Raw genomic sequence first — 15,103 nt, forward strand, 5'->3', positions numbered from 1 at the left:
GAATTGAAAGAGCGCCATGCGCATTTGAGGACTAAATTAGGGATTGCATAGGGCTGGACATATGGGTATTCTACGCCAGTGATTCCCAAACAGGGTGCCTCCAGCTGTTGCTAAACTCCCAGCATGCCTGGACAGTCAGTGGCTGTCCAGGAATGCTGGGAGTTGTTGTTTTGCAACAGCTGGAGGCTCCGTTTTGGAAACACTGCCGTACAAGACATTTTTTATTTTTATTGGGGGGGACATTATAACGGGGTGTGTATGTAGTGTTTTACCCTTTATTGTGTGTTAGTGTAGTGTAGTGTTTTTAGGGTACATTTCCGCTGGCGGAGGTTTACAGTGAGTTCCCTGCTAGGAGTTTGCACTGCGGCAAAAATTTTGCCGCAGCTAATACTTGAAGCAGAAAACTTACTGTAAACCTGCCCGTGTTAATGTACCCTGTACGTTCACATGGGGGGGGGGGTCAAACCTCCAGCTGTTTCAAAACTACAACTCCCAGCATGTACTGACAGACTGCAGGCTGGGAGTTGTACTTTTGCAACAGCTGGAGGCACACTTGTTGGAAAACCTTCAGTTAGGTTCTTTTATCTAACTCAATATTTTCCAACCAGTGTGCCTCCAGCTGTTGCAAAACTACAACTCCCAGCATGTACTGATCACAGAAGGGCATGCTGGGAGATGTAGTTATTCAACAGCTGGAGGGATTGCAACTATAACTCCCAGCATGCTTGGATTTGCAGTTTTGCAACATCTGGAGAGCTACAGTATAGAGACCACTGCAAACTGTGGCCCTCCAGATGCTGCAAAACTACAAATCCCAGCTTGCCCAGACAGCAAACAGTTGTGTGAGCCTGCTAGGAGTTGTAGTTTTGCAAGATCTGGAGGGCTATAGTTCAGAGACTGCCATATAGTGGTCTTAAACTGTAGCCCTCCAGCTGTTGCAAAACTACAACTCCCAGCATGCCCAAACAGCTGTCTGGGCATGCTGGGAGTTAGAGTTTTGCAACATCTGGAGTGCTACAGTATAGAGACCACTGTTATAGTGGTCTCAGACTGCAGCCCTCACCGGCTTCCGTCGGATCCAGGGAGCCTGCTGCACGACATCGCCGCCCGCCGATCTCCGATGCCGATCGTCGCCCGCAGCCTCCGCAAATCGGAAAGTGCACTCCGGCGCCGGTTCCTGTCGGTTTCCCCGTCCTGCCCCGCCTATTGTGGGTGGGCAGGACGGGGAAAACAAAAGTTAACGCCCCCGATCTGCTATTGGTGGTCGCGTCTAGACCACCAATAGCAGGGATAGGAGGGGTGGCACCCCTGCCACCTCACTCCTATACCTTCAGGGGGATTGTGGGTGTCTTAGACAACCGCGATCCCCCTTATATTTTGAGTCACCGGGTCACCATAGACCCGTAATGAACCGGAATCGCGCAAATCGCAAGTGTGAATTCACTTGCGATTTCAGCCGATCGCCAACATGGGGGGGTCTGATGACCCCCCTGGGCATTCGATCAGCAGTCCCCCCGGTCCGGTCCCCGCCCGGCGCGCGGCGGGGACTGAAATTCCTACGGACGTATGAGTATGTGCTTGGTCCTTAAGACCCAGGGTGCAGGGACGTACTCATACGTGCCTGGTCCTTAAGAGGTTAAGGGGTTAAAAAAAAATTCCAGAATTGCGCATTTCTGGTCATGTACCAGGAAAAAAAAAGGAATCAAAAACTCCCTCATAAACAAAAATGATACCGATAAAAACTACAGGTCACTGCGCAATAAATTAACCCTCATAAATCCCTGTATGAGGAAAAAAATATTTTTGTACAAAAGTAGTAAAGTAGTTTAGTAAATGAAATCAAAACTTTTATAAAGTAGGTATCATTTTACTGTATGGACCTACTGAATAAAGATAAGGTGTCAATTTTACCAAAAAAGGGCTTTGCGTAGAAACAGAAGCCTCTAAAATGCCCCATAAATAATTGGTGTCATTAAAAAGTTCAAATGGAGGTGCAAAAAACAAGTCTCATGTGAGTCTGTAGGTGGAAAATGGCTTTTAGTAGGCTAGGAGAAAAAAAACGAAAATGCAAAAATGAAACATCCCTGCGTCCTTAAGTGGGTATGGAGGCTGTGTGCGCGCATGTGTGGGGGCAGTATGTGTGTATAGGGGCACAAAGTGGGCAATATTGATGGGAAGTTTGCATAGAGGTGGGGATGGTGCTGGAGAAAGGAGCCTAAAATGTATGTCTGTCAGATTCTGAAGAGACAAGTCATGGCTGGAAGAACTCTTCATGGATGTTCAGGCCAGGTGGAGAAGAAGAGGAAGAGTAAGCAGCAATGATCAGAGAAGATGCTATACTGTGGCCTGTATTATGCATGGAGGTAATACTGAGGGCTGATTCTGGGGTTTGTATAATGCATAGGGAGGGTGATTCTGGGGTCTGCATTTTGTAGGAGGGGAAGGCTAATACTGGGCACTGGGGGGGGGGGGGGGGTACTACAGCAATATATAGGAAAAAATTCTGAAAATAAAAAAACAAAACCTTAGCCAGTGACAAGCCACCCCCCCCCCCAAAAAACGCACTCATATTGCCATCACACCAAGCGACTTAATTTTTTGGGGTTGCCTACCCTTTGTATAAAGTATTAATTCCCATGTGGTGTACAGTATTTACTATCATATATGGCGCATGGGGGCCCAGTAGTCCTCTATTGCTCATGCTGCAAATGAATTGTCAGTCCACCCCTGGCCGGGCCCCCGAACAATAGAGAACCATGGGGCCCCCATGTGCCATATAGTTTAGTAAATACTGTACACCACATGTGAATAAATACTTTATACAAGAGGTAAGCAACCCAAAAAAATTAAGTCACTTGGTGTGATGGCAATACGAGTGTGTTTGTTGGGTGATGCCTTGTCACTGGCTAAGGTTTTTTTTTTTTTTCAAAAACGTTTTCCTATATATTGCTCTTGCTGTAGTAGGACCATGGGGCCCCCATGTGCCATATATTATAGTAAATACTGTACACCACATGTGATTTTTAAGGCTGTGGAGGGTTGTGGGAGGTTTGTTTTTTGTTGAACATGGCTTCTCTCCTGTGTGAGTTCTCATATGTTTTTCAAGATCTGATTTAAGACTAAAACTCTTCACACATTCTGGACATGAAAATGGCTTCTCTCCTGTGTGAGTTCTCATATGTTTCACAAGATTTGATTTTTGACTAAAACACTTCACACATTCTGGACATAATAATGTCTTCTCTCCTGTGTGAGATCGATGTTATGATCAATATAATGAGTAAAACACAATACAGTCAACACATGTAGATAACAGGATCACTTATTTCTAGGTACTTACAGAATATAAAGAAACCAAGCCTTTATGTTTATACAGCCCCCTTCCTTTTCCGGTATCTTTCTTATACAAGGGGGAGTGAATCTCATTGAATGGGATCAGATTGGATTGACAGGACCGATCCCTCATACACCAATACTGATGTGTGGGATAAGGTTATTGTCACTGAGATACCTCAGGATAGAACCTCTTAGAAAACCTTCAAAGATTTTACCCAGAAGAGAGGTTACACCTAAAGGCCTATAGTGTCCAGACTTATATGTTTATCCCCTCTTGAATACTAACATCATATTAGATATTTACAAGTCACATGGAACAGATTATATATAAGAACAAGAAGATCCAGCAGAGATATAGGATGAAATCTAAGATTCTTTATTCCATTACATTAAAATGACAGAACACAGGTCAGGGAGATAAAGTGACGCGTTTCAGGTGTTCATATCGCCCTTAGTCATACTAAAAACTATCTGTCTGCAGCCATGTATATATAAAGATCACATGATCTCCTACCAATAGGATTGGAAAGCATGTTTACCCTTCACATGCATGATCATAACAGAGGAAAGTATTATAACATTTTGGTCTTTATTTTTTATTCATACTAAAAAGTATCTAGTCCCGGCCATCTATGACTAAAGGTCACATGATCTTCTTCCTGAAGTAAATGAGGAAAATATTAACCCTTTACATACATGATCACAAGAGAAGAAAGACACAAAGAATACAGGGAATTGCAATACTCTCCAGACAGAAAAGCATACCAAAACATGTAAGGTACTACAGCACCCAGCAAGCTGAGCAAAAATAGCCAAGATATCAATAAAAAAAGACCAAAATGTTTACTTATACAATTATAATGCTATAATACTTTCCTCTCTTATGATCATGTATGTGAAGGGTAAACATGCTTTCCAATCCTATTGGTAGGAGATCATGTGATCTTTATATACACATGGCTGCAGACAGATAGTTTTTAGTATGACTAAGGGCGATATGAACACCTGAAACGCGTCACTTTATCTCCCTGACATATGTTCTGCCCTGTGCCCACTCCCTGTCTATGAAGCAGGAAGAAATATCTTAAGGAACCTCAGTATGCAATTTATAATGACAGAATAAAACATAAGATGTATGAAAGGCTCTTACCATTCTCTGATATGGGGTTTTCTAGTCCACTCATTGTTCCTCCAGAACTTTCCTGTAAAGATTCCATATTATAGACCTGAGGAAAAAAACATAAAGGAACCTTAGTTTATCTTCTATCCAGGTGAGTGTTACATCCCCCCTAGAAGGTATGAACCAATCTGCACAAGGATCTCCTCAAGTGGTGATCACATAGGATCAACAATCATCCCAGTCTCTTTCCTACAATTATTGTGGGGTTCAGTGATGGCCGCAGACAGGGCCAGACTGGGACTAAAAAGCCGCCCTGGACACAACCCTACCAGCCCACATACAATATACACACAGCATAAACAATAAATATGAAACAATTACAATATCTTATAATTCCTTCTACTTCCAGTCACCTCAGAGATGTTCTAGTCACCATACATGGACCCTCCACACACTCAGGTCTCTATCTCCAGTCAGTGTCTCCAGTGTCCCAAGTATATTATCCTGGTAAGGTCCCCCCATATGAGCTATGCTGGGGTCTTTTATACCCTTTTCACCATCAGATTGGCCTCCCCTCCCCCACCTACAATATGTAAAGTAAGAATGATGGGGCCAGAACCTATCCAACCAGTTTTAGCATTCTATGGCCTCCTGGGATCAGCCTTCATTTACACATTGTATTGCAGGGTGTAGACATATTGGTCACACTCCTATTTACATCTGTAAGAGATACCGGGGATACTCCGAGACCTTTTCATATGATAATCAGGGAAAACAATCAGCATTTTCTCTCCTGGTGAGGAACATGGCCCCATAGGTCCCACCCAACTTAACTCTAAAATAAATACGCAACTGAGCTGGTGGATAAAATCGTCTACAATGTTTTTCTAAATGTTAAATAAATTATGATTTAATCAAAAATTATTATTCACCAAAAATAAATAGCGACATAATTCTAACCAAAATACCAAATACTTAAAGGGTTACTCCGGTGGAAAGTTGACAGTAGAAGAAAATGTAGATAAACCAGCTTCCCAGAACTTCAATTCTTTATTGAATACATTTTAATGGATTGAATAAAGAATTGAAGTTCTAGGAATCTGGTTTATCTACATTTTCTTCTACTGTTTCTGTCTGCGTTCCGGCCCCACTTCTCTCCGTGCTTCCTTGGAAGGATCCTCCAGGATCAGATGATTGATTGTAACACATGGTGAGCTGACTGCTTGCTTTCTTACTTCTGCCACAAAGTTAAACAGATTTATAAATTACTTCTATTTAAAAAATCTTAATCCTTCCAGTACTTATCAGCTGCAATATACTACAGAGGAAGTTGTATTTCTTTCTGGAGTTCTTTTCAGTCTGATCACAGTGCTCTCTGCTGACACCTCTGTCCATAACAGGAACTGTCCAGAGCTTGTACTCTGGACAATTTCAGACATGGAGAGAGATGTCAGCAAAGAGCACTGTGGTCAGGTAGAAAAGAATTCCAGAAAGAAATACAACTTCCTCTTTAATATACAGCAGCTGATAAGTACTGAAAGGATTAAGATTTCTAAACAAAACTAATGTACAAATCTGTTTAACTTTGTGACCCAGCTACTTTTGGTCTTCATGACCCAGTTCGTTTTTTCAAATTTGATATGTGTCTCTTTAAGTGGTAATAACTTTGAATTACTATTACCTGGCAAAGTGATTCAGAGATTGTTTTTTGAGACATATTGTACTTTATTTTAGAGGTAAATTTTTGCTGATACATGAAGCGATTTTTGTGAAAAACTCTAAAATATTGTGGAAATAGTCATGCCAAATAAATTTAGTTATAAATTCACATCCACATCATGTCTACTTTATGCTGGCATCATTTGTTCAACATTCTTTTACTTTTTTACGACATTAGAAGGCTTATATTATGATGAGCATTTTTTCCAATTTTTTTGGGGGGAAAAATAAAATGTTGAATATATATATATATATATATATATGTGTGTGTGTATATATATATATATATATATATATATATATATATAGTCAAAAAAAGAAGAAGCCGCACTGTGGAATAAATTGAAAAAAACGCCGTGGTTTATTCACCCATCATGTGAATGGTGCTACGTTTCAGTCTTCTCAATGAGACTTTTTTCAAGCCAGTGGTACAATATACATCACTTCCTTTTATATGGTGCTTGTTCATGACATCAGCACTTCTGATTTGCATAATATATGCATATAAACAAATATCAAAATACACAAACCTATACAGTGTATCACAAAATTTACAACAAAAAGGCATACAGTGTTATGTCTGGAGGTGGAGGGACACAAGACATCATGGTTCCCAGTATACATGTTGTTGTGCTCTCCCCCTCCCCCACCTTTTCCCCACAGGTTGTTTCTGTACTTAGTTATTCTGCCCGGCAACACCTGTTCTGACAAGAGATGGATTCCTGGTTCTGATTGGACGCCCAGATTCTGCCCGTCAACTGTGATCTTCTGCCCAGCGATGCTTCTACCCCCCAACAGCATTCTGATTGGCTACAGGCCCAACGGCGGGAACAGGATTTTCCCCCTAAATACAGGACACTGGTGTCTCCAGCTCAGTCAGCCTGTGGTGAAGATTAGGAGAAGGGAACTCATGTGTGGACATGTTTATTATTATAGTTCTGGTATTTTATTACTACTACTTTGGTTTGAGTATTTGGTATTTTCATCAAAATTATAAAATTATTTAATCTTGGCGAATAAAATTTTTTGATTAAATTATAATTTATTTAACCTTTAGTAAAACATTGTGAATGATTTTATCCACCAACTCAGTTGTTGTGTATTTATTTTAGAGTTACGTTGTGTGGGACCTATGGGACCATGTTCCTCATCAGGAGACAAAATGCTGATTGTTTCCCCTGATTATCATGTGAAAAGGTCTCGGAGTATCCCCGGCATCTCTTACAGATGTGAATAGGGGTGTGACCAATATGTCTCCACCCTGCAATACAATGTGTAAATGAAGGCTGATCCCAGGAGGCCATAGAATGCTAAAACTGGTTGGACAGGTTCTGGCCCCATCATTCTTACTTTACATATTGTAGGTGGGGGAGGGGAGGCCAATCTGATGGTGAAAAGGGTATAAAAGACCCCAGCATGGCTCATATGGGGGGAACTTACCAGGAGAATGTACTTGGGACACTGGAGACACTGACTGGAGATAGAGACCTGAGTGTGTGGAGGGTCCATGTATGGTGACTAGAACATCTCTGAGGTGACTGTAAGTAGAAGGAATTATAAGATATTGTAATTGTTTCATATTTGTTGTTTATGCCGTGTGTATATTGTATGTGGGCTGGTAGGGTTGTGTCCAGGGCGGCTTTTTAGTTCCAGTCTGGCCCTGTCTGCGGCCATCACTGAACCCCACAATACTTGTAGAAAAGAGACTAGGATGATTGTTGATCCTATGTGATCACCACTTGAGGAGATCCTTGTGCAGATTGGTTCATACCTTCTAGGGGGGATGTAACACTCACCTGGATAGAAGATAAACTAAGGTTCCTTTATGTTTTTTTCCTCAGGTCTATAATATGGAATCTTTGCAGGAAAGTTCTGGAGGAACAATGAGTGGACTAGAAAACCCCATATCAGAGAATGGTAAGAGCCTTTCATACATCTTATGTTTTATTCTGTCATTATAAATTACAGACTGAGGTTCCTTAAGATATTTCTTCCTGCTTTTTAGTGGTGGAGATATATATTGTATTGATAGTGCGCATCATAGACAGAGAGTGGGCGCAGGGCAGAACACAGGTCAGGAAGATAAAGTGACGCATTTCAGGTGTTCAGAACGCCCTTAGTCATACTAAAAGCTATCTGTCCGCAGCCATGTGTAAATAAAGATCACATGATCTCCTACCAATAGGATTGGAAAGCATGTTTACCCTTCACATACATGATCATAAGAGAGTAAAGTATTGTAGCATTATAATTGTAACAAGAGAGAAGTAGGATCAGCTCACCCAGTGTAGACCCGCTGCAGCACGGACAGGTGCGGATTCACTGATATGCAATCAGGAAAGGAGGAGGTCCACTGCAGCAAATTCAAACAGATATGTGGTTTATTTTATCATGCAAGCAGCATACAGGACAGGCATGGAGGTGACGCGTTTCGGACGATGACACCCGGCCTTACTCACCCTCATAACATATACATTATAATTATATAAGTAAACATTTTGGTCTTTTGTTTAATTTGGTTTCTGTCTGGAGAGTATTGTAATTCCCTTTATTGTTTGTTCCTTTCCTCACTTGAGATCATGTTTATAAAGGGTTAATATTTTCTTCAGTGCTATGGGAAGAAGGCCATGTGATCTTTATATATACATGGCCGGGACCTGATAGTTTTTATTATGACTAAGGGTGATATGAACACCTGAAATGCGTCACTTTATCTCCCTGACCTGTGTTCTGTCATTTTAATGTAATGGAATAAAGAATCTTGGATTTCATCCTATATCTCTGCTGGATATTCTTGTTCTTATATAGAATCTTTTCCACATAATGTTCAAGTATCTAAAATATTGCTGGTATTCAAGAGGGGATCAAACATATATTAAGGGTGAATGGAACGGATTTAAAGGGGCACTCCGGTGTAAACCTTTTTTTTTTTTTTTTAAATCAACTGATGCCAGAAATAAACAGATTTGTAAATTACTTCCTTTAAAAAATTTTAATCCTTCAAGTACTTATAAGCGGCTGTATACTACAGAGGAAATTCTTTTGTTATTGAATTTCTTTTCTGTCAAGACCACAGTGCTCTCTGCTGACACCTCTGTCCATGTCAGGAACTGTCCAGAGCAGGAGAGTTCCTAAAATGGACAGAGGTGTCAGCACAGAGCACTGTGGTCGTGACAGAAAAGAAATCCAAAAAGAAAAGAATTTACTTTGTAGTATACAGCTGCTAATCAGTACTGAAAGGATTAAGAATTTTAATAGAAGTAATTTACAAATCTGTTTAACTTTCTGGCACCAGTTGATTTAAAATAAAAATAAAAAAATTTCCACCGGAGTGCCCCTTTAAGAGTGCATGGAGTGGACGTAGGAGCTGAGTCTTCTCTATACATGGTGGGTGCTGGATGTGTAAGGGATTGTTCATATGATTATTTGCCCTTATGTAACATGTATACATTGGTATCTTATCAAATTCAGATGCAAATATATATATATATATACATATATATATATATATATATATATATATATATATATATATATATATATACATACTGACATGGCCCTATTCACTTTAATGGCCCAAATATAGTCAACTAGTGACAAGTATTGGCCATTTTCTTCATGTATATAAGTTTTTACCAGGACATAAAATTGTATCAGACTACACTTCTGGTAAATACATGTATATGTGTGGGAAATGGGCTGAATGTAGTCACCTGTCCTGAGATATAGAGATTTTATTATCTGACCACAAATCGGCACATTTCCTCCAAATACCAACTGGGCAATTTTGGTAGGTTTTTTCTTACTTTATATGACTACATGTTATTTTGTTATTTATACATGGAATTACTTGATACTTTCTGGGGAATATTAATCATTGCCTTCCTGACATTTTATTGGCTGAAATCTGTTGCAAAATTTTTGCACAGTTATTTTTTGCACAGTTAGTTTTTGCACAAACACTTGGCGCAATTTTAAAATAGCAAAAGTGACTATGAACTGCAGTGCTTCATTCTTGACTATGCAGTGGATGAGGTATATTACCTGTGTCTTTTTTAAAAAGGCTCAAAAATATTGCACATATACGTTTAAAAAATTGCTAATTAATTCTACCTTGCCTCAGAAAAATGACATCATACAGCAAGTTCTGAGTTGATTTAAAATTAGTGCAAAATGTATCAAACCTCACTCCGTTTTGATAAATTTGGCGCACCTAAGCCAAAACCACAAAAAATAAATGCTGTGAAGTGGCTGCACACGGACACATATTGATAAATCTCCCCCTCCTTGTGCACCTAGAAATAAGTGATTCTGTTATCTAGATGTGTTGACTGTATTGTGCTTTGCTCATTTAATTTATTTGAACATTGATCTCACACAGGAAAGAAGCAATTTTCATGTCCGGAATGTGTGAAGCTTTTTACTAGGAAAGTAAATCTTGTGGATCATATAAAAACTCACACAGGGGAGAAACCATTTTCATGTCCAGAATGTGTGAAGAGTTTTAGTAATAAATCAAGTCTTGTAAAACATTTGAGAACTCACACAGGAGAGAAGCCATTGTCATGTCCAGAATGTGTGAAGTGTTTTACTAGGAAAGTGCATCTTGTGGATCACATGAGAACTCACACAGGAGAGAAACCATTTTCATGCTCAGAATGCGCAAAGTGTTTTAGTAATAAATCAAATCTTGTAACACATCTGAGAACTCACACAGGAGAGAAGCCATTTTCATGTCCAGAATGTGTGAAGAGTTTTAGTCATAAATCATATCTTGTGGAACATATGAGAACTCACACAGGAGAGAAACCATTTTCATGTCCGGAATGTGTGAAATGTTTTAGAATTAAAGCAACTCTTGTGGAACATATGAGAACTCACACAGGAGAGAAACCATTTTCATGTCCGGAATGTGTGAAGAGTTTTAGGAATAAATCACATCTTGTAAAACATCTGAAAACTCACACAGAAGAGAGACCATTTTCATGTCCAGAATGTGTGAAATGTTTTAGAATTAAAGCAACTCTTGTGGAACATATGAAAACTCACACAGGAGAGAAGCCATTTTCATGTCCGGAATGTACAAAGTGTTTTAGTCAAAAATCAAGTCTTGTGGAACATATGAGAACTCACACAGGAGAGAAGCCATTTTCATGTCCAGAATGTGTGAAGTGTTTTAGTCGTAACTCAAGGCTTGTAAAACATCTGAGAAATCACACAGGAGAGAATCAGTTGTCATATACAGTATATGGCTAATGTTTTAACCAAAACTCAAATGCATATGTATACATGAGGACAAACATAAAGAAGAAGTCATATCCATGTTCAGAATGTGGAAAATGTATTAGTAAGACATCTTGTTAAAAATCTTAGAGCACACACAGGGGAGAAGCCATTTTTATGTTCAATATGTGAAAAATGTTTTAGACCAAAATGAAATCTTGTACAAAACAAAAGGAGAAAAAAAGCGAATATACTAAAATGTCTGAGAGGAGAGAAGTCATTAGAATGTTCAGACTGTAGGAAATGTCCGGTGCACATTGTAGGACCTGATGTGTCAGGACGTCTTCTAAGTTATAGTGTCTCTGGAATGTTCTTCTCCTGTCTGATGGTCAGATAGGACATGGAGATGACCAATCTGTGCACGAGTCCTATTAATTCCATTGGATGTGTGTAGGAAACCCGCTGGACGTCACATGCTCGCCTCAGTAACTGTACTGCCCAGCAGGGACTTGTGTCCTTCCACCCCCAATCTGAAGATCAGGGGGGAGATCACCATTATAGGGACACTAGAAATGCCCGGCTACAATACTGAAAACCATTACTGCTATTTCCACATCCAACTGGGTTTGGACTAAATGGACTGTATCCCAAAGTTCTTCTATGTGAGAATAAAGTATGAAGACTTCTCTTTGTTTCTTCTATTCTTTTTGTATCTGGAGAATTCAGACATTATTCTTTATACAGAACAGAAGAGACATCCTGTGGGACATGACTTTTCTGGACATGGGTTTTATGGAAAAATAATATCAACCAAAGTTTGTAATAGTCCCAGAAAGGGTGGAGCCTTTTTCCTGGAATACCTCTTTAATGGGGCACTCTGGTGGAAAACATTTATTTTTTAAATCCACTGTGCCAGAAAGTTAAACAGATTTGTAAATTATTTCAATTAAAAAATCTTAATCCTTCCAGTACTTATCAGCTGCTATATACTACAGAGGAAGTTCTTTTCTTTTTTAATTTATTTTCTGTCTGACCACAGTGCTCTCTGCTGACATCTCTGTCCATTTTGGGAACTGTCCAGAGCAGGATAGGTTTGCTGTGGGGATTTGCTCCTACTCTGGACAGTTCCTGGCATGGACAGAGGTGTCAGGAGAGAGCCCTGTAGTCAGACTGAAAAAAACTACACAACTTCCTCTGAAACATACAGCAGCTGATAAGTACTGGAAAGATTTTTAAATAGAAGTCATTTACAAATCTGTTTAACTTTCTGGCACCAGTTGATTTAAAAAAAAAAAAAAAAAAAAAAAAGAGTACCCCTTTAATAGATATAATGGTGACATGTAGTACTCACAGGCAGGGACCTAAAGTATCCTCTCTCTATATAACGGACTGGGGCAGCACTGTCCTGTCACTATAGATCTTTACAATAATAATAGTTTTTTTCATACAGCTCCAAATTATTCCACAGCACTAAGCAGAGATTGTCATCACTCCCTTTGGTCCTTGTCCCCAATGGGGCTCACAATCTAATCCCCAAACTGACCCATCATTGTGTTTTTGTGTTGGAGGAAAGACACACGAACATGAGAAGAACAGCCTGAGAATACAAGAAGCGATCACTCTGATGTCTGCCATTAAAGGGGCATTCCGGTGAAAAACTATTTTTTAAATCAATTGGTGCCAGAAAGATAAACAGATTTGTAAATTACTTCTATTTAAAAATCTTAAACCTTTCAGTACTTATCAGCTGCATTATGCTCCCCAGGAAGTTCTTTTTATATTTCTTTTCTGTCTGATCACAGTGCTCTCAGCTGACACCTCTGTCTGTCTCAGGAACTGTCCAGAGCAGGATAGGTTTGCTATGGGGATTTGCTCCTGCTCTGAACAGTTCCTGACATGGACAGAGGTGTCAGCAGAGAGCACTGTGGTCAGACAAAAGACATTTAAAAAGAAAAGAACTTCCTGTGGAGCATACAGCAGCTGATAAGTACTGAAAGGGTTAAGATTTTTAAATAGAAGTAATTTACAAATCTATTTAACGTTCTAGCACCAGTTGATAAAGAAAAAAATATATCACCGGAGTACCCCTTTTAACCCCCTAAGAACTGAGGGTTTTTTCATTTTTGCATTTTCGTTTTTTTCTCCTCACCTTCTAAAAATCATAACGCTTTCAGATTTCCACCTACAGACCCATATGAGGACTTGTTTTTTTGAGCCAACAATTTTACTTTGTATCAAAATCAATAATTTCACCACAAAATCTATGGCGAAGCAAAAAAACTATTTGTGGAGGAAAAAAAACTTTTGAGGGCTTCCGCTTCTGCAAAGAGCACTTATCTTTATTCTATGTAAGCCAAAAAAGGAGAGGGCTCTAATGTCAGAATAGACAGTAAATCTCCCGTGTGTACATAAACATAATAAATAACACTGAGACAGTAAAATGCAAAAAGTGTAGAATCTTTATTGAACAAAAACAATCATAAAATCATTTAAAATGGAACAGTAGCAGACAGACTACAAAGGCATCATGGGAAATAAGGTGGATATCTAGTGCAGAGAGGTTTCTATAATGACATGTACTCAGTAATGTGTACACACATAAACAAGTAATATCCTTGTATGATTGCTAGTATTTTATGTACAGCTATCTGGGGATACACACTATAGGTACTAATAGCAAATGCACAATCACTCCGAAACAAAGAGGACAAACAAAAAGGTTATAAGAGAAAGCATAGTATGGTATGCTGAACTGCCAGCCAAAGAAAAGGGCTAAGGAAGATATATGATCGCATAACAGGAAACAACCGATCAGTGATCCGAAAAAATCTTAAAACAATGGCCCATGAACATATGCTGGCAAACACAGCACAAGGAAAATGCATCCAGCGGACATCTTACCACTACAGAGAGCCACCCCAACGCCGCTTCACACAGAGCTTCCTCAGGGAATATGTGGCAAGTAAGAAAGTCTAATTATTTATATACACATACAGCCAATAGGAAAGCAGGAAAAATAAGCAAGCACCTGTATACCTGCAGCTGTAACCGCTCAGAGGTTCCGTTGCCCGGTCGCCATCTTGGAAAGTACTGCGCATGTCCAGCGTATAAATGACATGGCGCGTCCACTCCGTCTTCATGCTGTAGGAGTAACTGGCGCAAGACAGCAATGACCGGGTTAGGGAACATATCGCGAGATACAGGAGAGGATCGCGCGCATGTCCTCATCCTGTCATGATCGCGACGTGGCCATATTAAGTGAGGGAAATAAGATACAGACATAACATGGTACTATGGTAAGTATAACCAGGCATGGAACATATAATTATGATTGTGCTGTTACACAGTTAATATTCTCATTAATGTAGATGCAATTTACATAGTTAATTCTGTGACTTATGTACCATGTATTTTCTATGGGTAGGTATTTGCTGCCACCTTCTGGCCTATTTTGATAATGCTCTTGTTCCTCCTGTGAGCATGATTCATCATTTCCTTGTATGTAAACTCCTCCCCTGCTCTTCCTGTACTTCCTGTGTCATGGCTGCTTGCATTTGCCTCATGTAACTGGGACTCTTGTACTCCACATGATAAGCTAAGGAAAGCATCATCTTTTGATCGCATAATACTGAAATCCATTCCTTCTGCTGTATTCCTGTTGTGTGATGTTCAGAATAAACCGGCTTTTGGATGAAACCAGTATTG

The 15,103-nt window shown here is 39.6% G+C and overlaps 1 protein-coding gene across 1 annotated transcript in view; it reads left to right on the plus strand.

Moving 5' to 3' along the window:
- LOC130357225 (gastrula zinc finger protein XlCGF8.2DB-like) overlaps window positions 1-12,320 on the plus strand; it is a 144,013-nt gene extending 131,693 nt beyond the window's left edge. Inside the window, exons 2-3 of the mRNA XM_056559831.1 lie at window positions 8,017-8,092; window positions 10,557-12,320. Coding sequence (XP_056415806.1) covers window positions 8,026-8,092; window positions 10,557-11,431 — 942 coding nt within the window. The 5' untranslated portion in view covers window positions 8,017-8,025 and the 3' untranslated portion in view covers window positions 11,432-12,320. The remainder of the gene's footprint in view (window positions 1-8,016; window positions 8,093-10,556) is intronic.
- Window positions 12,321-15,103: the final 2,783 nt, after the last annotated feature.

Source organism: Hyla sarda, chromosome 2, assembly GCF_029499605.1.
Source record: "Hyla sarda isolate aHylSar1 chromosome 2, aHylSar1.hap1, whole genome shotgun sequence".
Taxonomy (NCBI): Eukaryota; Metazoa; Chordata; class Amphibia; order Anura; family Hylidae; genus Hyla; species Hyla sarda.